Here is a 22952-nt window from a genome sequence, read left to right as displayed (position 1 = left end):
GCAGAGCCTCGGCCCATCTCCCGGGGCCCACCTCACCCTGGATCTCGGTTGCCCATTCTGCCGTGTTTACAGTGAGGAAGCTGGAGCATGCAATGAGCCAGCCCAGCGTTAGAATAAATGAGGCATTTGGTGCTGTGGACTGTCTAACAGCCAGGGATGTGGCGGTCACTGAAAAGACAGCACTCAGGGGCAGGAGGATCACTGTGAGTTCAAGGCCAGCGTGGGTAGCGCCTGAGGTGTCTGGACCGGCCAGCCTTATGGAAGGGCAGGCGTCAGACAAAGCCCGAGATCCTCAGTCAAGGGAGTAAGGAAAAGGGGTCTGGACAGGGACAGGGGCCTGCACTAGCCCACACATGGATGCACACAACACACATGTGTGGCCCTGCCTGGTTGGAACTCAGAGCTACCCGCCCGCCCCCCCTCCCCCCCCCCCCCCCGCTCAATGCTGGGGTGAAACATGTAGCCCCTGCATCCCATGTACTTTTCCTTTTGGGGTACATCTGTTGAGTTCACTCAGGGCTCCAGCTCGCTGTCTGCGATACTTCATCCCCTTGGACATGCCCCACGATCTGCATCTAACCCTATCTGAAAGTTGCAGCCATCCCTTCTTTCAGTCTTTATGTGCCATGGGGGTGAGGAGAGCTGCAGGAAGAGGAGAGCTGAGCCTGTCTGCAAGCTTGGTGAGTGCTCTAACCAGTGAGCAACTTGTCCAGCTCTCCTTCCCCACCCCCTGCGTGGAGGCGTGTGAAAACAGCACCCTTGGAGGCCAGGAGAGGGTTATGGGTGGTCATGAGCCATCGTGTGGGTGCTGGAAATCTAACCGGGGTACCCTGCAAGAGCAGCCAGTGTTCTAACGAGGACATCCCGCACAGCCGTTCACGCAGTGCTGGGGATTAACTCAGGCCAGCAGGCCTGTGTGTGTGTGAGCCACCGGCTGTGTCTCTGTCTGAAGAGGGTGGCTCCGTGTCTTCATGTGACTAATATGGCATCTTGTGTGAACTGAGGATTGGGGTTTTAATCTCACTGGCTCCCTTTTGCCATGGCTAGTAGCTTTCCAGTTGTGTGTTACACGAGGTCCTGTCTTTCTTTAAATGCAGATTTAATGGTGGCTAGAGGTTGCAATACTGCATACAGCCAGCAGGTGGCAGAGCCCTCTCTGTCTTCACCCCACCTGCCCTAGAAAGGTCCAGCTGGTTATTGAGAACAGACACAATGACCCTGAGTGACACACTGAGCAGGTGACCCTGGCACTGTCCCTTAACACCCTCAAATAGCTGGACTGTAATGTGACCCAAGAATGTCACAGTTGAGTTCTGGGATGTGGCAGGCGAAGCCTGTGGGCAGAGCAGCGGAGGGAGGAGCAGGCAGGGGCCCTGTGTGAAGTTTAATGGCTGCACCAGAGAACCATGTCCAACACCACGTACCGGAGAGGGGCTAGTGCAAGAAGGAGGCCACAGGGCAGCCTGAGGCCAGGCCCTGAGGACAGGGGGACCTTGAGCTGCTGAGGCCGCCCTGCCTGGGCTAGGCTAAGGCACAGGGCAGCGGGCTGGTTTGCGGTCAGCAGGCAGGCGGCTCGCTGCCTTCCACCTGCAGGCCCTTGCTCAGGAGAAAGGCATCCTGCTTAGGGTCACGGCCTAGGAACCGCTTCAGCATGGTGCTGGCATCCTCAGAGCCCCCCGGCCTCAGGATGTTGGTCCGGTAATCCATGCCAACCTGGGGGCAAAGGAGATTAGGGTCAGAGGGGGTGGGGCTGGCACTGGGGTTCCCTATGCCAAGGGGAAGCTCTGTAGGCTGAGGCTCAGTGGCTGAGCGCATGTGCAGAGGCAGACCCCAGGGGTTGCCTAGCTAGGAGCCGCATGCAGTCGGGACCATCCTTGGCTCCCACCACAGGTAGCCAAGGGCAGTGCACTGAGACTCACCTTGGGGCTCAGGACGCCCTCTTGTTTGAAGCGCGTGTGGAACATGTCCATGGAATACACCTCACTCCACAGATAGCCATAGTACTGTGCGTCGTAGCCGCCAGCCAGGTGGCCAAAGGTGGCTGGCATGTTGGTCCCTGGACAGACACAGTGAGGTGCAGGCTGTAGTGTCCACCCCCGGGGAAGGACAGACTGGGCGGGGACAGTGTGGGGCCTCTGGTGACGTGTCCCAGATGCTCTGAGGTTGTGCAGCCCCTGGGGTGACGCCCGTGGCAGGTGCTGGGTTGTGAGCATGGGTTAAGGCCTCAGGTGCAGTCAGGCAGCCCCCTACAGTTACCTGGTGTGGCTGGCACCCCGAGGATCTCCTGGCAGAGCCTGGCATACTCCTCAGCCGGGTCGGCGTCTGTCTGTGTGTGCAGGGCTTGGTCCACCTTGGCGAGGACAATCTGCCGCAGGTTGAAGAGGCCCGCGTTGGCCTGGCGGGACCTGATGAGCTTCTCGAGCAGCTCCTGGGGAGCCGTGCTGCCCGTCCGGTAGTGCTGAGACATGCGCATCAGCGGCTCCTTCTCCCACACCCAGTTCTCCAGCATCTGCGATGGTGCCTCCACGAAGTCACGCTCCACATGGGTCCCACTGAACATGGCGAACTCCGCCTACACAGGGCACAAGCAGGAAAGGCCTCAGCTCCTGGGCAGTCCCAGCAGCTGCCAGCTCCACAGGCTCCTGCACACCAGACGCCACCAGCCGCTGAGGCCAGAGACTGTGTGCCGCTCATGTCTTTGGGTCCCTAGGCCTCACGCTAAGGCTCACGAGGTCCCGGCTCCACCCATGCCTCCAGTCCTTGCAGACGAACACAAGAGTTCACTGTTGGGAGAGGCTGGGCTGCACAGTACTCCCAAAGCCATCTTAGATATGTGGGTGGACGGCAGCATGGTGAGGGCGCGGGACTACTGCAGGCCACCATCACACCAGACAGGGCGGGAGGGAGAGGTGGGCCAGTGACGGTGTAGCGGGTAAGGGAGCAACTGTCCTCTGTCTGCATACGCAAGGCATGGCCCATGCATGCACACAGCCCCCTGCCCCACAAAAGCAGCAAATGTAAACTCAACTTACACAGAGTAGAAGGCCAAAGGCCAGCCCGTGCCAAGAGGGGTGAATGTGCCTGTCCATGGCACTGGCCCAGCCTCGCACTGAGCTTCAGGCGCCCCACGTTGCTCACCTGGGAGCAGAGCTGGTGCATGACATGGCCGAACTCATGGAAGTACGTCTCCACTTCGTCGTGCTGCAGCAGGGAAGGCGTGTCAGGGGTCGGCTTGGTGAAGTTGGCCACCATGGCCGCGATGGCCAGCTGCCGGCTACCATCCTGCCGTAGGCAGCCGGGCTGTAGGCCGAAGCAGGCCGCGTGGCCGTACTTCCCTTCCCTGATGATAAGGTGAGGTCAGGACAGAGACAAGAGACACCCAGACAGCCAGAGCTGGTATCCGGGGCACTTTCCACAGCCAGAGCTCCACGCCGCCCTGGGTCCCTCCTCCTTTACCCCCTTGCAGACAGTAGAGCAACAGTGACCTGGGTGCCATGTGGGACCCGAGCGCACCTGGGGTACAGGTCGAGGTAGAACTTGCCAATCTCCTCTCTAGAGGCAGCGTCGCGCACGGAGTAGAGCCGCACGTCTTCGTGCCAGGCGGTGGCCCCCTCCTCCAGCGTGAAGGTCAGTCCCAGCAGCTCCTGGTAGATGGCCAGCAGCCCACGCGTGACCACTTGCATAGGGAAGTACTCCTTCAGTAGGTTCTGGTCCACGCGGTAGTGTGTCTCCTCCACCTGGTTCATGTAATAGCGCATGTCCCACGCGTGGATGCGCCCATCGAACGGCAGCCCCCGCTTGGTGCACTCTGCCTCCTTCAGCTCCAGGATCACCGCGCGCTCCTGCTCGCCCAGCGGCTTCAGCTTCTGCGCCAGCTCATCTGCAGAGGCACCAAGGTCACCCAGAGCCCAGGAGCCACGAGAGTGCAAGTGTGTGTGTACGGGACGGGAATCCATGGCCAGGGCAGGACGAGCACTACCTAGGAAGGTGGCTACTGTTTGGCTGGTCTTGGCCATATTCATCTCCAGGACGTAGTCAGCATGTGTACGGAACCCCAGGAGGCTGGACTTCTGTGCCCGCAAGGACACCAGCTCCTTTAGGATGGCGCAATTCTCCTGCAGGGACACAGACAGCAGGTGGATCCACCTCTGCACCATCCAGACAGGACCACGGGTACAGAGAGAGGCGCCACAAACCTAATCACACAGAAAGCGGACCTGCCACAGAGATGGCACAACAGACAGCGGGGACTGTGCCTGGGGAGGACGGACTGCCCGGGAGGGTGGATAGCAGGCCTGCTGGAGGCAGCACCAGCCACATACGAGAGCCCTCGGGGTTCAGGGGTGAGGAGCCCCGAGGACGAGGGTAAAAGTCCCTCTCCAATCCACGGCCCACAGTTCATGGACAGTGCGTCTGCCGTCCACAGAAGTCAGGTGCCCACCTCAAACTGTAGCCACAGGAGGTGAGGCACCCAGGCTGCAGTCACCCTAAAGCCCATGGAAGTGACAAGTTACCTCCATTCCCTGCTCTGTCCCCTCACCTGCTCAAGAGCTAAGTGCAGACTGCCCACACCCACACCAGGGCTACCAGGTGTCCTCGTGACAGTGAGCGCCCAAGCACAGGGCCCCTTGGCAGCTGCAGAGGGACAGCCTGCAGCAGGGTGCCTGGGGGGCTGTGAGTGCTGCAGCACAGCTGCAGCTGCAGCCCCACCTCCTTGCAGCGGCAGTTGAAGGCCTCCTCCACCAGGCGCCGTGTCTCAGGCACATGGCACTTCTTCAGCAGCGGGAAGTAATGCGGGTACTTGAGAGTGACCTTCAGCTTGCCATCCTCCGTCTTTTCCAGAGAGTTCAGGAAGTCCTCGGGAAGGCCGCCTGTGAATGCAGTGAGGATACTCAACCCTGACCCCGTGTGGGTACAGCTGAAGAGTGGTGGGGAACACTGGGCCACCGTCTCAGGCATGTAAAATGCCGGGGAGGTTCCTGAGGACCTCAACACCAAAGACGATGGGGGCACCAGAGAGGCAGGGGCATCACAGCCGCAGGGCGAAAGCCCAGAGACCACATGAAGGTGCTAATCCACCAAGGTTCCAGGCCTGGGCAGAGATTCACCATCCCTTATCCTGAGCTGAAACCCATGCTGTGTGGCGGGGGCCTGTGGGGTCCAGGGGAACCGCTAACAGTGCCAGGCTAGGAGGGCCCCAGCTGCCGCCCAGCTCAGGGCTCCTGCTGTGGACAGGATCTGGGCCAGCAGAACCCAGTTCTCACCTCCCAAGGATGTCCCCAGTGTCCTTGGCAGCTGTGAGGACATCCTCCCCCACAGCATACTCACCCAGCTCCTCGCGTGTGAAGGGCAGGAAGGTGGTGTCCTCATTCAGGTTCTTGTTGAAGTCGATGCTCAGCAGGCTCAGCTTCTTCTTGATCTCCTTGATCTTCTGCAGAGAGCAGTGAGGGGGACGCTGGCCTCCATTGGACCTCCAGGCCATCCCCACATGGCAATGGGGGGAAGGGGCATCAGCCTTGCCAGACCTCCAGGCCACCCCTCCTACAACCACCAAGCAAAGGACAGGAGGCGTTGCCACGCCTCTCCCACACCCCAGGCCTCTGAGCTGTCAGCCTGCAGCCTGAGTTCTGGCCGAGCAGACGGGGCTATATCTATGTCTGCTAGAGCCAGGTCTAGGGTGGGAATCAGCTCAGGGACATGCTGTCAAATGGATAGGGACAACAATCAAGGCTGCAGGCTGTGACTGTTCCCTGCTGTCAGCAAAAGGGCAGTAGGGCTCCAGAAACCCCAGCACAGCTTACTCAACAGGGACTACCCGGACAGGTGTCGGGGACCACGTGTGGCCTACGTGGGGTCTGGATGTAAGCCACGAGACACTCCAGGCCCAGCCGAGCAGATGGGCAGGCAGCTGCCACGCACCGTGCACAGACAGACATGCTTCCCTAGGCTCAGGCCCCAGAGGATGGGGACAATGCGGGCCTTGACTGAGTGCATTTGGGAGAGCAACCCACCTCCTGCGTGTCCTGAGGTAAGTGGAGCCCGTTCCTCCGTCCCAGCTTGATCAGCCGCTCCAGGTAGCGAGCTGCCTCTGGCCGCAGGGAATCCTTGGAGACTTTCTCCTGGAAGAGCCCATCAGAAGCTCACGTCAAACCCTGGGCAACAGCCCAGGAAACACAGCGCTTGCTTCCAGCCTCCACGGGCAGAGCACATGTGAGCACCCACACAGACAGGAAAACATACACGCAATCAGAAACCCAAACATCTTAAAATGAATAAAAAACCCCCCCATGATCTGATCACAAGACAGCCGGTTCCGAGGGCAAAGGAGGAGATCGCGGTCAAGCCAGAGTTCAGTCCCTGGGACACAGACGGTGGGAGAGAAGAATGCTTCCAGAGGCTTCCCATCCCCGGGAAAGAGCCAGGCTCTCAGAGACAGAGAGGGAGGACCCTAGTTCCCAGTCAGCACAGACTACAGAGAGCACCCCTCTACCAACACAACGGAACCCCAATATCAACCACAGGCTGCCTCAGGTGTGGCCATGGTGCTCCTGGGTGTACAAAGGTACCAATCTGTGCAGTGGACACAGGCTAATGAGGTTGGCGGGAACCCGAGCCAGCACCTTCTTTTTCTTCTTTTGGTGGTGGGATGTAACCTTGGAGGACAGGCACTTCACTCACAACCGCGCCCCAGCCTCCCTCTGGAGGACTCTAGGAGGGTCCGCCCTGACCACGCCCCTAGCCCCTCATTGGGGGTTCTAGGCAGGTTTTCCCACTGTGGACAGGATCTCGGGAAGGCTTTGAACTCAGTCTCTGCCCACTGAGTGCTGGGGTGAGAAGGATGTGCCATGACAGCGTGTTGTATCCCATGTGGCATGGCTACCCTGGAGCGCGTGCTTCCCCAGCCTGCCAAGTGCTGCAGTGACAGCCCGGGGTCACACACACCGGGCCCTGCCTCACATTTACAGCTGTGTGATTGTTACAAGTCCTTCACCAACAGCCTCGACCACAGCAAAGGCCTCAGCACGCCGGGACTCGTGTGCACAGGCTGCTGTGGGCAGTGGCAAGTCGTACACCAGTGAAGAGCCAGCAGCCCCCCACACACCTGCAGCCACACGACCCTCTGGTACACGTCCTGCCTCATGCTCATCTCCACATCGAACTCCGAGAGCCTCTTGTCGGCCTCTGTGCTGGCTGTGCGGATGTCCTTGGACGGGGACACGTGCTGGGGGAAGTCCAGAATGTTCCTCTGTACTGAGAGTGAGATATGGGGACACGATGAGAGGCCAGCCAGGCTGAGGCACTAGAGACAAAGGGAGTGCAGTTACCCGCAGCCTCAGGACAATGGTTCCATGGCTGACCCACTCACAGGGCTGGTGCTTCTGCCTGCCATCCCAGTACCATAGAGCTGAGGCAGGAACATGCCTGAATCTGGAGCCAGTGTGGGGTCACACACGCTTGCCCTGTGACACAGTCCCCTGCCCAGGCGTGAAGCCAAGAGGAATAAGAGCACAGGTCTATCAGGTCTTGTGCATGCGCCACTGCAGGACCCACAACAGCCAAAGGGAGGGAAACCCTGCAACCATGCAACCCCGCTCGCATGCCGGAGTGAGCCTGACACTCACAGGGCACTGGGACTCCACAACAAGAAACATCCCAAGACAAGCGGATGTGTGGATGTGTGTGCGGGACGGGAAAGAGACAGCATTCTGGCAAAAGGATAGAGGGTCATTCCAGGCGGTGATGGCCCTGTATGCTTAGGTCATACAGAGTCCTAGTTTACAGTGATTGACACTAGCCAGTGCAGGAAGGGACCTGGTCCCTTGAGTACTTTAGCTGCCCATAAACTAAGTGACTGGAGCCCTGGCACATGCGCAGGGGTGGGAAGGGTCTGGAGGACCAAGAGGCCTAAGAGGGGAGGACAAAGGACACGACCTCCACGCAGAGTTCATGGGACAGCCCAGACACACTTGTTTCTCTCTTTGTTCTTGAACAAGGTCTTGCTACAGCCCAGGTGAGGCCTGAACTTGTGGTATTCCTCCTGCCTCAGCATGCCGAGAGCCACCACACTGGGCGGAGGGAAGACGTGCAGAACAGGCCAGCAGGGATATCGAAGAGCGCCTGGTACAGCAACGCCAGACCAAGGGAAGGGGTGCCAAGGGGCACCACTGCGTGAGATTCCCACCTGACCAGAGGAAGACACGGCTTGATGCATGAGGGGAAACTGAGGCTAGGGTCACCAGCGCAGGTGAGGGAGAGGAAGCCAGCTGCATCTAAGGGGTAGGTAAGGCCAGAGCCAGCTGGGGGAGCCACAGGAAGCTGGTGGCAGGCCCATCTGGACCACACCTGGATGTAGGAGGAAGAGCCCTGCTGGATCTGAGGCAGAGGCCTCCGTGGCCTGAACATGCCTTTCCTGCCCATTTCCACATGGGGGGACCGGGACACGGTGGCCCTCAGATCCTGGGTCAGCTGCCATGTTAGGTGGCAACAGAACACCGAGCATCATGTTAGAGACAAAGAGTAGAGGCGGGGTGCCACGTGGAGACATGAAAAGGGGTGCTGTGAGCAGCCCAAATCTGCACCGATGGCGAGGGATCAGCTCTGAGGAGCCTCTGTTGTCTGAGACGTGAAAACCTCCATGTGGACGACCATAAACCCCCAGCATCAGGAATGCTGCCTAGTAACAGAAAACAAAAGCAGACGCCCCACTGAGAATGTGCAGGTTTGCTCTAGGACACACTGAGGCAGGAGGATAACCAGGACTTAGAACAGTCTGGGAGGCACAGAAAAGTCAACTCAAAATAAAACAAGGGCCAGTGAGCTAGGAAAGTGAATAATGTGTCTGTCACCAGGTCCGACAGACTGGGCAAGATCCAGACCACAAGAAGAGGAGTGGATGAATACAAGCCGTGCTACACACACATACACACACACACACACACACACGAGCACGGACACAGCTGTGCTACACACACGCACACACGCACAAACACAGCTGTGCTCCACACACACACGGGAGCACGGACACAGCTGTGCTCCACACACACACACACACACGGGAGCACGGACACAGCTGTGCTCCACACACACACACACACACACACGGGAGCACGGACACAGCTGTGCTCCACACACACGCACAGACACACACACAGGAGCACGGACACAGTTCACAGCTGTGCTCCACACACACACACGAGCACAGACACAGCTGTGCTACACACACACACACACACACACACAGGAGCACGGACACAGCTGTGCTCCATACACACACACAGGAGCACGGATACAGTTCACAGCTGTGCTACACACACACACACACACACATACACACACAGGAGCATGGACACAGCTGTGCTACACACACACACACGAGCATGGACACAGCTGTGCTCCACACACACGCACACACACAGGAGCACGGACACAGTTCACAGCTGTGCTACACACACACACACACACACAGGAGCACGAACACAGTTCACAGCTGTGCTCCACACACACACACACACACACAGGAGCACGGACACAGCTGTGCTACACACACACACACACAGACACACACACGAGCACGGACACAGCTGTGCTCCACACACACGCACAGACACACACACAGGAGCACGGACACAGTTCACAGCTGTGCTACACACACACACACACACACACACAAGCACGGACACAGCTGTGCTCCACACACACACACACACACACACATAGGAGCACGAACACAGCTGTGTTACACACACACACACACACGAGCACGGACACAGCTGTGCTACACACACGCACACACGCACAGACACAGCTGTGCTCCACACACACACGGGAGCACGGACACAGCTGTGCTCCACACACACACACACACACGGGAGCACGGACACAGCTGTGCTCCACACACACACACACACACACGGGAGCACGGACACAGCTGTGCTCCACACACACGCACAGACACACACACAGGAGCACGGACACAGTTCACAGCTGTGCTCCACACACACACACGAGCACGGACACAGCTGTGCTACACACACACACACACACACACACACAGGAGCACGGACACAGCTGTGCTCCATACACACACACAGGAGCACGGATACAGTTCACAGCTGTGCTCCACACACACACACACACACACACACACAGGAGCATGGACACAGCTGTGCTACACACACACACACGAGCATGGACACAGCTGTGCTCCACACACACGCACACACACAGGAGCACGGACACAGTTCACAGCTGTGCTACACACACACACACACACACAGGAGCACGAACACAGTTCACAGCTGTGCTCCACACACACACACACACACACAGGAGCACGGACACAGCTGTGCTACACACACACACACACAGACACACACACGAGCACGGACACAGCTGTGCTCCACACACACGCACAGACACACACACAGGAGCACGGACACAGTTCACAGCTGTGCTACACACACACACACACACACACACACAAGCACGGACACAGCTGTGCTCCACACACACACACACACACATAGGAGCACGAACACAGCTGTGTTACACACACACACACACACACACACACACGAGCACGGACACAGCTGTGCTCCACACACACGCACAGACACACACACAGGAGCACGGACACAGTTCACAGCTGTGCTCCACACACACACACACACACACACACATACACATGAGCATGGACACAGCTGTGCTCCACACACACGCACAGACACACACACAGGAGCACGGACACAGTTCACAGCTGTGCTACACACACACACACACACACACACAGGAGCACGAACACAGTTCACAGCTGTGCTCCACACACACACACACACACACACACAGGAGCACGGACACAGCTGTGCTACACACACACGCACAGACACACACACAGGAGCACGGACACAGTTCACAGCTGTGCTCCACACACACACACACACACACACACACACACACACACAGAAGCACGGACACAGCTGTGCTACACACACACACACACACACACACAGGAGCACGAACACAGCTGTGCTCCACACACACGCACAGAAACACACACAGGAGCACGGACACAGTTGTGCTCCACACACACACACACACACACACACAGGAGCATGGACACAGCTGTGCTCCACACACACACACACACACAAGCACGACACAGCTGTGCTCCACACACACACACACACACACACACACACACACACACGAGCACGGACACAGCTGTGCTACACACACACACACACACACGAGCACGGACACAGCTGTGCTCCACACACACACACACACACACGGACACACCTGTGCTACACACACACACACGAGCACGGACACAGCTGTGCTCCACACACACACACACACACACGGACACAGCTGTGCTACACACACACGCACAGACACACACAGGAGCACGGACACAGTTCACAGCTGTGCTATACACACACACACGAGCACAGACACAGCTGTGCTTGCACACACACGAGCACGGACACACACTATTCATCCAAGCTTGCAGGGGCTGAGGCAGGAGGACCGCAAATTTGAGGCCACACTGGCTACATTGTAAGATGCTGTCTCAGGAAAGGAAACAAAGAAACAAGCAGGCGACTCAGCAGTCAGTGCAGCGGCTGCCCCTGCAGAGAACCCAGATTTGATTCCCAGCATCCACATGGTGGCTCACAACTGTCTGTGACTCTAGCTCCAGGGGACCCATGCCCCCCTCTGACCTCAGTGGGTACCACTTGTGCACGCGCGCGCACACAGAGGCAATATCCATACACAAAAAATAAAAATATTTTTGTTGTGTATTTTTTTCTGCTTCTGTTTATTAGACAGAGTCTTTCTATGTAGACCAGACTGTTGCAGGTTTACTAGGTAGACCAGGCTAGCCTCAAACTCAGAGATTCACCTGAGTCTGACTCCTAAGTGCTGGGATTAAAGGGTGTGTGCCACAAAGCCCAGACTAAAAATAAACAAATCTTTAGAAGAAAGAAAACAAACTTAGACGAGGCCTGCTGGGCAGCTCAGGCAGGACTTGACATCTGAGCTGGCTCCGTCCGCCCACGCTGCAGGGAGGCTGGCCCACCTGTCTACCTGTCACACCCACCTCGGCAGGCCACCCCACTGCCTCCCACTCGTCACCGAGCTCACCCGTGTAGGTCACCTCCACATCAGCCAGGGCCTTCAGTGTGCTCTCGTAGGACACCTCCTCGAAGTCCTGGGCACCCACACGGTCATACACACACTTGGTTTGCTCAATGAGCTCCTTGGTCAGGGCCTGAATCTGCTGTGCATTCAGGTCCCAGCGTAGATAATTCACCTTGGAGCACGGGGACGCCGCATCCACGACGTCCCTCGCACAGGCTGCAGGAAAGAGAAGAGTGGGACGACTGGTCAGCAGGGTCATAAGCAAGAGGCCCAGGGGCTTGTGGGAAGCACTGAGTCTCTAGCCAGAAGAGCTAGCCCACCATCCTCCTCCCAGGACCTGCAGGGAGCATGTGCAGACCAAGGACAGAACCCTAGTCCAAACCTTCATGTGTGGAGGGATATTGTATGCAGGGGCTTCACCCTGGCCACGCTCCCAGCCCCTCACTGGGGATTCTAGGTGGGGCTCTACCCTGACCATGCCCCCAGCCCCTCACTGGGGATTCTAGGCGGGGCTCCACCCTGACCACGCCCCCAGCCTCTCACTGGGACTCTAGGTAGGGGTTCTACTGCTAAGGCAAATGTTGTCCTGGAAATGTAAGCACACAGGTTCTGGCCAGCTGCACCCTCTCAAGGTCTGGAGAGGTCAGCCCTGAGGGGTCCTGTTCTCCACAGGATGGTTGCACCACACTGTCATCTAGCAGCCTGTCATTCTGGATTAGGTGTGGCCCTCTACACCCCCCCCCCAGTGTTGCCAAGATATAATTAAGGCCATTCCTGCCCACATCAGGCCTCACCAACAAACGAAGGTGTGGAAGTGGGGCTGGCAGGCGGCACTGGGATGACCAGAAGGGGAAGGGCTCAATGGCAGGTGCTGTGGCCTGAACAGGGCAGTGGACACCAGCTGCTGCCAGCACCCACTGACCCGACAGCCCCAACATTTGTTCAATCGTGACGTGAGGCAATTGGGCAGGGCCATAGCGCTCTGTGTCCTGTGATAATTCATCTATAATTCAGGGCCATGTAAAACAAAGATGGGCTGGCTCTCAGGAGATGGGGTGGGAAGGCACGAGCAAGGAGCCGGCCCACCAGAACAGTGTTTTCACAAAGGTAGACCGCGTTCCTGTTCTCAGCGCTCAAGAGGCTGAGGCAGGACGGTTCAATGTTTGAGGCTCAAAGAGAGACCATAGCACAGCCAAGTTTCTCACAAATAACGACAGAATTAGGGACAGGAGCTACAGTGGGTTAGAGCACTTGCCTGGTGTGCAGTGAGGCAGGAGGACAAAGAGTTTGGGGTCATCCACGGCTACATATCAAGTATGAGGTCAGCCTGGGGTACAAAGACCCTGTCTCAAAATCCAAAACCATGGATGGGTATAGGGGTGCACACCTTTAACCCCAGCTACACAGAGAAACACTGTCTCTTTTTCCTCCCCCCCCCCCAAGACAGGGTTTCTCTGTAGCACTGGAGTCTGTTTTGGAATTTGCTCTGTAGACCAGACTGGGCTCAAATTCACAGCTATCCACCTGTCTCCGCCTCCCAAGCGCCGGGATTCAAAGCGTGTGCCACCATAGTGAGAAACACTGCCTCAAAAGCAAAAATAAATATGGTGGGCAGCTACTGAGGAAAATACTGATATCAACCCCTCCTCCACACGCCTAGGCGCAAGCACACAGAAGCAAAGGGCTTTAGGAGTGGGGGCGGGGCCAGCTGTGAGAACCGAGAGAGTCCTAAAATTCTGGAGAAGCTAGGATTTCAACATCTTTCTGTAAACATCTGGATTACTGCCTCCATTTCAGGTCACCTTCTAGCTGAGGCAAGAGTAACTCTATTCCTGTTACCACGATCACAACTGGGGGACTATGTGCAGATACGAGAAAACGCAAAGGAGCTGCCACACACCCGGGGCCACAAGTCACACAGTGCCGTTTCCCACTGCTGCTAGGCAGGAAACCCAGGACGTGGCACTCACGGCTGACAGCATCACCAGCCCTCCGGACTGTTTAAGATAGGATCTTGCCAAGTTGCCCCGGCTAGTCTTGCAATCTACACCGGCTGGACCAGTCCGTTTTCTGGATTAAGCAAATCCAGGGGACACCCAGATGGAAGCAGCTGAAGGCACTTGTGGCCAACCCTGAGGACCCCAGACTCACGAGGTGGAAAGAGAACACCGACTCACCACACGAACAGACTAAATAATGCTTTTTTTTTTTTAATCAAACTTTTTGCGCTGTCTACACCTGTCACTGGAATCCCTGCCCCCATCCTGGCCTGGCGGCTCCTCCTCAGAGCCTAGGAGAGAAAGATGAGTCTCCCGATGGGCCTGCACGCACCCTCGTGCCCTGCGCTAAGAGGCTTGGGTAGGAGAGGAGCTCAGAGGTGAAGGGTGCGTGCGTGCCGCTCTTCGGAGGACCCGAGTTCGGGTCCCAGCACCACTGAAAGGGCCACTCCGTGGGTGCCGCACACACGTGCACGTACCCACACATAGACACATAATCACACATAATAAATCCTTAAAAGAAAAAGGACCTAATTGGAGGAGGTCCCCTGACATCGCTAGATGCTAGACGGCCCACGGCCCTGGCACCCGGGTTCCCAAGCCACCGTCTCCACGCAGCCCTCCAGAAAGCACGGCAGCTCCCCCTCACTCTAGTTAGAGCGGCAGGGAGCGAGCACGAGGAAAGTTGTTTTAATCTTTTTAAATCCTGTCTGCCAGGCGAATGAAGTCACGAGAAGTGGGGTCATTCATTTTGCAGATGAGGGGGTCGGGGACCCCACGGGCTCTACCCGCGGGGGGAGGTGTGCGGACCCAGGATCGGGACGAGGGGGGGGCCGGTACCTGCGGGGGGCTTCATGGCGGCGTGCTGCGCGCGCACGGCCCTGCTCCGGTGCTCAGCTCGGACGCCCGGTCTCCTCGGAAGCTCCTGGCCTGTGCCAGCCGCCTCGCCGCCGCTCCCGCACTGAGGCGCCCGCCGCCCGCGCGCTCGGGGCACGCTGGGAAAGCGCCTGAACGCGGGCGTCGGGAGCGCGCATGCGCGCGGCTCTGCGCACGAACATCACCACTGAGGCCGTGATTGGCTGTCAAAGGCTGGTTGGGCGGGGCCGCAAAGCTGCCGGGATGCTGTTTCTATGGAAACCTAACACCGCCCTCTTCTGTTCGGATGTGGCCCGGTGCAGACCCTGTGCATTTGCCCTTGCCCTGTTCATTTTAGTTCTTTCCGTTCTTCGGTTCGTGCAGCCCAGGCTAGCCTCACACTCACCACGTAGCCGTGGATGACCTTGAACTCCAGATCCTTCTGCTTTTTATTTTCCTGAGCTGAGTGTGATGGCACACACACGCAGTTCTAGTGCTAGCTAAGTAGAAGCGGGCCAAACTGCAACCTGAAGGGGTAGCCTGAGCTACATATCCTGTCTGGAAAAAAAACAATAAAACTTAAATGAATCATCTCTAGCAATACACAGTGTCTTTTCGCAGTGCTGTGATAAAGCAGGGGCTGGGGAGCTGGCTTGGGGGTAAGAGCAGTGACATCGAGAGGACTTTAGATCCCAGAACCCACAGAGCTCACAGTTCCAGGGGACATGATGTTCTCTCTGGCTTCTGCAGGCACTGCGTGCGCGTGGAACACATGCACACAATCATAAATACATCCTTTAAACAGCAGCTTAGAGGCGGAGGCAGGCAGATCTCTCTGAGTTCAAGGCCAGGCTGGTCTACAGAGCGAGTTCTAGGACAGCCAGGGCTACACAGAGAGACTCTGTCTTGGAAAACCTAAATAAATAAATAAATAAATAAATAAATAAATAAACAAATAAATAAATAAATACACAAACACAGCTTAAGGGAGTCCATTTTTAGCTTCCAGCTCACGGCACAGCTTCCCTGGGGAAATCAAGGGCACGGGAGCCCGAAGCACGTGCACGCCTAGAAATGGCAAGGCCTGCGAGCTTTTGATCTGCGAGCTTTCTCCATTTTGCACAGTTCAGGATTCCCACCCAGGGAACGGACTGCTCAGAGTCCTCCTCAATGGCGTAATGAATCTAATCCTCCCAGGAGGACACAGGAGCCATCTCCCTAGGGATTCGAGATCCAATCAGCTTGATAGGTCACACTGATCGTCATGCTTACCTACAGAAAATACCAGCCTGGGGCGTGGTGGGTGGATCTGCAGGCCCCAGCACCCACAAAGGGCAACAGGAGGGGGGTTATATAGGGGAACCCTGGAGGAAATGCCGAGGTTAGACCAGAAGAATCTGCAGGATCTGGCTTTAAGCCAGAGATTTTTCTCTTAATTGTATCATTTTATGTGTTTGGTGTTGTGCCTGGGTATGTCTGTGCACCGCATGCATGCCCTTGCAGAACAGAACTGTTACAGACAGGTGTGAGCTGCCGTGTGGGTGCTGGGAATTGAACCCAGGACCTCTGGAAGAACAGTCAGTGCTCTCAGCCTCTGAACCATCTCTCCTGAGAGATTTTTTACTCAATATGCAAAATAGAGAGCAACCTCAACCTCGGGCTGCCATGAGCATGTTAAACATGCTTCAACACACACATACACACACAACCCACGGACCAACGCGGGACCTGCTGGTGGGGGGAGCAGGAAGGGTGTCAAAAGCAGCAAAAGGACTTGTGGGAGTCAGTCCTCTGCCATCAGCATGTGGTTTTGGGAACGGATCTAGGGTCTGTGGGGTCGGTGGCAAGTGTTTTTTGTTTTGTTTTGTTTTTTCAGAGTGAAGTTGGATATTTATTTAGTGGGTTATGGAGGGGTAAGGGAGAAGAGTAGAAGAACAGAGAGGCAGAGAGAGAGAAAGAGAGAGAGAGAGAGAGAGAGAAAGAGGGAGAGAGAAAGAGAGAGAGAGAGAGAGAAAGAGAAAGAGGGAGAAAGAGAGAGAGAGAGAGAGAGAAGAGAGAGGAGGGGAGAGAGAAGGGAGAGACAGAAGCTGCCTCTTCGAGAGGGAGACAGAAAAGGAAGGAACTCAGGCTGCAAGCAGGAAAGAAGAGTGGCAAGTGTTTTACCGTCCCAGTTAAGACCCCTTGGCAGCCCTGGTGTGACTGTGTGTATGCATGTTCACGTGCATTTGTGGATCTGGTGTTTTGTCTGCCACACCACCTACATGCAGTACTCACAGCAGTCAGAAGAGGGCGTCTGGAACTGGGGTGAACAAATGGCTGTGAGCTGCCTTCTGGGTGCTGTGACTTGAACAGAGGTCCTTTGGAAGAATAGCCAGTGTGCTTAACCACTGAACCATCTCTCCAGTCCTGCCCTGCTGGTTTTTTTCTTTATTTGTTCGTTTGTCTTTGGTTTTGGGCTTTTTGTTTGTTTGTTTTGTTGTCTTTGAGACAGGGTCTCAATAGCCCAGGCTGACCTGGAATTTGCTATGAGGATAGCCTTTAACTCCTTACCCTCCTGCCTCCATCCCCAGAGTGTTCATGGCAGGCATGCACTTATGCATCTGGTTTTTATACTCCTGGGAATGAAACCCAGTGCTTCATGCACATGCTTGCCCAGGGCTCTATCCACTGCCCCCTAGTCAGCAACTTCAACACTGGGAAGGTCTCATCATAATTTTATCTGTGTGTGTGTGTGTGTGTGCATGTGTGTTTGTGTGCATGTGTGTGTGCATTTGTGTATGTGTGCGAGTGTGTATGTGTGCATGTGTGTATGTGTATATGTGTGTATGAGTGTGTATGTGCATGCGTGCACGTGTGTATGTGCGTATATGTGTGAATGTTTGTGTATGTGTGTATATGCATGTGTATGTGTTTATGTATGTGTGTGAGTGTGTAAGTGCATGTGTGCATGTGTGTATATACGTATGTGTGTATGTGTTTATGTATATGTGTATGTGTGCATGTGCATATGTGTGAACGTGTGTGTGAGTGTGTATATGCATATGTGTGTATGTGCATATGTGTGTATGTGTTTATATATGTGTGTATGTGGCATTTGACACATCATTTCATTCAGTAGCCCTGGCTTAATGATCATCCTGCCTCAGTTTTCCCCAGTGTACATATGGGCCACAATTTGGGACTTCTTTTCCCCCATAGCTTGAGAATTTTCGTCCTAGATTGTATTCTCAGATTCTGTTCCCTGTGTCTTGGGTGTTTAGTTTATTTTTTTTCCTTTCAGATTTTTCCATTTGTTAGCGGTGAAGAGTCAGAGATGCCATCGCCACACCGTCCCGCTCTGCAGCCCCAGGACATGGCTACAGATCACACAGAGATTTATGAATTGGACGTGGGAAGAATCTGGGAATGGCTAGTTCGTGGAGCAGAGCTGGGTGTGACGAGGTAATATGATACACACCATCGTGGGGTGGATATGACACCATCCACATCACATCCAGTGTGCAGAAAGAGACAGCTGCAGGCTGACCCCCCACGCTCTTCCCTTTTAGTGCTCACATCACCCCCACCTAGGGAATGTTGTCACCCATAGTGCCAGCCCCCAGATTATGAGACAGGGACTTATTATTCGTTACGGAGTCTCGGTCTCATCTCAGGTCTGTCTCACCAGCTCTCAGTCTTACTTTAACCTATTTCTCTTCATCTATTTTTGCCTCAGGCCATTTTGCCTTTCATTCTGTATGTCGTGCTCCATGCCTGGCTGGCCCCAAGCGTTTCCCTCTTTTTTTTTTTAAGATTATTTATTTATTATGTATACAGCATTCTGTCTGCATGGATGTCTGCACACCAGAAGAGGGCACCAGATCTCATTACAGATGGTTGTGAGCCACTATGTAGTTCCTGGGAATTGAACTTAGGACCTTTGGAAGAGCAGCCAGTGCTCTTCCATCTCTCCAGCCCCCCCCGTTTCCCTCTCTTTCTTCCTCCTCTTGTTCTCTCTCGCTTCAGCTTCCTCCTCCTAATTCTCTCTGCCCCCTAGCCCCACATGTCCCTCCACTGCCCAGCTATTGGCTGTTCAGCTTTTCGTTAGACCAGTCAGCTGCCCTAGGCAGGCAGCACATCTCTACATAATTTAAAAAATGCAACACATCTTTAAAAAGATGCGGTGTAAACGGATGTACCACATTGTTGCCCACAAAGTAATATTCCACAACACACGGTGGGTTGGGTCTTCTCAGACCTCTTAGTTTTAATTAAGACAGTTCTCTACAGACAGACCCACAAGCCCTCATGATCTACACAATCCATGTAGCCTCTTGCTAAGCAATTCTAAGTTGTCTCAAGTTGACAGTGAAAACTAATCTGATGGGGGAAAGCAGAAGCCACAGGGCTGCACAGGGGTTTAGGTAAGTTTGTATACTTTCCCTGTAATTCCAGTTTCTGGTAGGAAAAAAACCTTAAACAGTTGGTAAGTGCCAGGGAAGTCTCTGCCAAAGACAGCTTCAGCTTTTCCTCCCTTTTCTCAATTCTGTAGTAGGAGCAGTGGGCTATGTTTCTGGCGCCCAGCTGCCCGCACGGCTAGTTTATGCTCCGAAATAATTACACGGAAACTGTATTCTTTTAAACACTGCTTGGCCCATTAGTTTTAGCCTCTTACTGGCTAACTCTCACATCTTGTTTTAACCCATTTCTAATAATGTCTGTAGCACCACGAGGTGGCTTACCAGGGAAGATCTTAACCTGCGTCTGTGTCGGGTGGGAGAATCATGGTGACTGTCTGATTCGGCTTTCTTTCTCCCAGAATTCTGTTCTGTCTACTCCACCCACCTAAGGGCTGGCCTATCAAAGGCCAAGCAGTTTCTTTATTAATTAACCAATGAAAGCAACAGATGGATGACACTCCCACATCACAATTCCTTAAAGATACCTGGTTTTTCTATCCTGTCTACCACACATGTCTGCAGGACCCACAGGAAAATGACTGCTGAACTTGCCAAAACAAGATGGGACAGTTCTTCAGGGCTCCTACTTCATGGAAGAGTCTGCCAGACATTCTGTAGGACATAGAAGAAATGGACTGACAAACCAAAAAAAAAAAAAGATAAATTAGATATGAAACTTTAGACTCACAAAGATAGGATAAATGATAGAGTATTTTCTTTAATTTTGCCAAATAAAAATATACTAAATATTATAATTGTAATTCATGCTTGATAGCTGTTTTACTATATGTAATTGTACCATGTTAAAGTTAATACCTTCCTTTTTGATTAGAGAGAACAATGGAAAGGGGGAAAATGATGTAGGATAACCTTTTGTATGGTGTGAATATACATACATATATATATATATATATATATGTGTGTGTGGTTTTTTTGTTTTTTTTTCGAGACAGGGTTTCTGTGTGGTTTTGGAGCCTGTCCTGGAACTAGCTCTTGTAGACCAGGCTGGTCTTGAACTCACAGAGATCCGCCTGCCTCTGCCTCCCGAGTGCTGGGATTAAAGGCGTGAGCCACCACCGCCCGGCCTATATATATGTTTTTTGAGACAGGGCTTCTCTGTGGCTTTGGAGCCTGTCCTGGAACTAGCTCTTGTAGACCAGGCTGGTCTCGAACTCACAGAGATCTGCCTGCCTCTGCCTCCTGAGTACTAGGATTAAAAGCGTGCACCACTACCACCCGGCTGCTGTGAATATTTTTAATAATAAAGAAGCTGCTTTGAAAAAAAGAAAAAAAAAAGAAAAAGCTACTTTGGACTACAGCAGGGCAGAAAATACCTAGGAGGGAAAGTGGAACTAAATATAGGGAGAATGACTGCAAAGTCAGGGAGATGCCAGCAGCCACCAGGGAAGCAAGATGTGAGGTAACAAGCCACATGCCTCATGGTAAAATAAAGAATAATAGAAGCCGGGCGGTGGTGGCGCACGCCTTTAATCCCAGCACTCGGGAGGCAGAGGCAGGCGGATCTCTGTGAGTTCGAGACCAGCCTGGTCTACAAGAGCTAGTTCCAGGACAGGCTCCAAAACCACAGAGAAACCCTGTCTCGAAAAACCAAAAAAAAAAAAAAAAAAAAAAAAGAATAATAGAAAAGGGTTACTTAAGTTGTAAGAGCTAGTTATTAATAAGCCTGAGCTAATAGAGCTAATAGACCAAATGGTTTATAACTATTATTAAGCCTCAAAGTTATTCAGGAACTGGCAGACAGGAGAGAAACTTCCAGAACACTCAGTTTGGTAATTATAACCACACTATATTGAGAGTGGCGTGTGTGTATATAGGGGGAATGGCAGAAGTCTGACATCTCAGTATTTGGAGGCTGATGCAGGGGGATTGCCATATGTTTTCATTTTCCAAGACAGGATTTCTCTGTTTAGATCAAGCTGTCCTGGAACTCAGAGATCTGCCTTCCTGTCTCCTGCATGCTGGGATTAAAGACGTGATCGTCGTTATCGCCCACAGAGACTGTGATGGTGTGAGGCTAGCTTAAGCACACAGTGAAAATAAAATAGAGGAGATAGCTCAAGAGTTAAGAGTATGGGGGGCTGGAGAGATGGCTCAGAGGTTAAGAGTACTGGCTGCTCTTCCAGAGGTCCTGAGTTCAATTCCCGGCAACCACATGGTGGTTCACAACCATCTGTAATGAGATCTGGCGCCCTGCTCTGGCGTGCGGGCATACATCGAGGCAGAATGTTGTATAAATAATAAATAAATAAAAATTAAAAAAAAGAGTTAAGAGTATGTATAGCAAGCTAGGCGTCGTGGTGCACTCGTTTAATCCCTGAACTTGGAAGACAGAGGCAGGCAGGATCTCAGAGTTTAATGAGACTCTGTCTTGAAAACACTAATAAATAAATAAATAAATAAAAGTGTATGCAGCTCTTCCAGAGGATCCGAGCAGCTCACAGCTCCCGCTTCGGTTTCAGTGCAGAGACACTGCACTTCCATGCACACGCCCAACCAAAGGCATACACATCTGGGTCAGGGCTTCACCCGAGCCTCTGGCATCCACACAGCCAAGGAGTCTACAATGTTTGGGTGGAAAGTTCCATTACAAGTCCCGCCCCCAGTTGCCTCAGTCCAGACTCCACCTCCAAGGAAGCCTGCTAAACAGTGGCCCCTCCTCCGAGATGCTCAAGACCACCCCGGGTATTTAAAGTGCACCAGAGAATGAACAGGTGGTCTCCGCGGGCTTCCTTCAAATCTCCTTCCCTGGCTGGGCTGGAAGGACACCCTGAGTGCTGTCATCCAGTAAACCTGGGCCTTTTCTAATTCGGTTTGATTTGGTCTGATTTGGATTAATGTGTCGGTGGAGAGGTTTATTGGGACATAAAACTTTTCAATACATAAAATTAAAAGTTAAACGCAAATCTTTAAAAAGGGACCATGTATAAAATAAGAGTGGCCAAGGGGGCTGGAGAGAAGGTTCAGCGGTTAAGAGCACCGGCTGCTCTTCCAGAGGTCCTGAGTTCAATTCCCAGCACCCACATGGTGGCTCTGGACCATCTACAACGGGATCTGATGCCCTCTTCTGACACGCAGGTGTACATGCGGAGTACTCATACATAAAATTAAATAAAGTTTTTTTTTTTTTTTTGGTTTTTCGAGACAGGGTTTCTCCGTAGCTTTTGGTTCCTGTCCTGGAACTAGCTCTTGTAGACCAGGCTTAAATAAAGTTTAAAAAAATTAAAAAATATATATATATAGCGGCCAAAATAGATTGGTCAGTGGCTAAGCGCACAGAAAACGGGTTGTGCCTGTGTGCCAGCACTTCCGAGGAGGTTCAGTTAAAGACTGTCATTTAAATAAAAAAACCAACTGTTGGCGCACTCGGGGGGCAGAGGCAGGCGGATCTGCGGGGTCCACAGAGCGAGTTCCTGGATACGCTCCAAAGCTGCAGACAAAACATCCTAGCGGCTCCGGGTAGCGGAGATTCAGAGCCGCGACGCGGGGCGCCGCGCCA

General features: G+C 54.0%; 1 protein-coding gene across 1 annotated transcript; it reads right to left on the bottom strand.

Moving 5' to 3' along the window:
• Window positions 1-1092: 1092 nt before the first annotated feature.
• Window positions 1093-15143, bottom strand: Thop1 (thimet oligopeptidase 1). Its single transcript, XM_041670016.1, has 12 exons — window positions 14982-15143; window positions 12148-12360; window positions 7103-7251; window positions 6012-6119; window positions 5329-5431; window positions 4711-4871; window positions 3980-4115; window positions 3514-3880; window positions 3139-3340; window positions 2257-2572; window positions 1920-2056; window positions 1093-1713 (listed from the first exon to the last, which is right to left on the bottom strand). Exons 1-12 carry the CDS (start codon window positions 14995-14997, stop codon window positions 1558-1560), a joined length of 2064 nt encoding a protein of 687 aa, XP_041525950.1. The 5' UTR covers window positions 14998-15143; the 3' UTR covers window positions 1093-1557.
• Window positions 15144-22952: the final 7809 nt, after the last annotated feature.

This window comes from Microtus oregoni, unplaced genomic scaffold, assembly GCF_018167655.1.
Source record: "Microtus oregoni isolate MIOR12 unplaced genomic scaffold, Mior012 000019F_ref0000042, whole genome shotgun sequence".
Taxonomy (NCBI): Eukaryota; Metazoa; Chordata; class Mammalia; order Rodentia; family Cricetidae; genus Microtus; species Microtus oregoni.
The sequence above is the reverse complement of the archived record's forward strand: the minus strand, read 5'-3'. Positions and strand labels throughout refer to the sequence as shown.

Coding starts and splice junctions, on each gene's coding strand:
- Thop1 (XM_041670016.1), bottom strand. Junction 3,881..3,979: donor AACAGTAGCCACCTTCCTAG/GTAGTGCTCGTC, acceptor GTGCCTCTGCAG/ATGAGCTGGCGCAGAAGCTG. Junction 1,714..1,919: donor AGGGCGTCCTGAGCCCCAAG/GTGAGTCTCAGT, acceptor CTTTGCCCCCAG/GTTGGCATGGATTACCGGAC.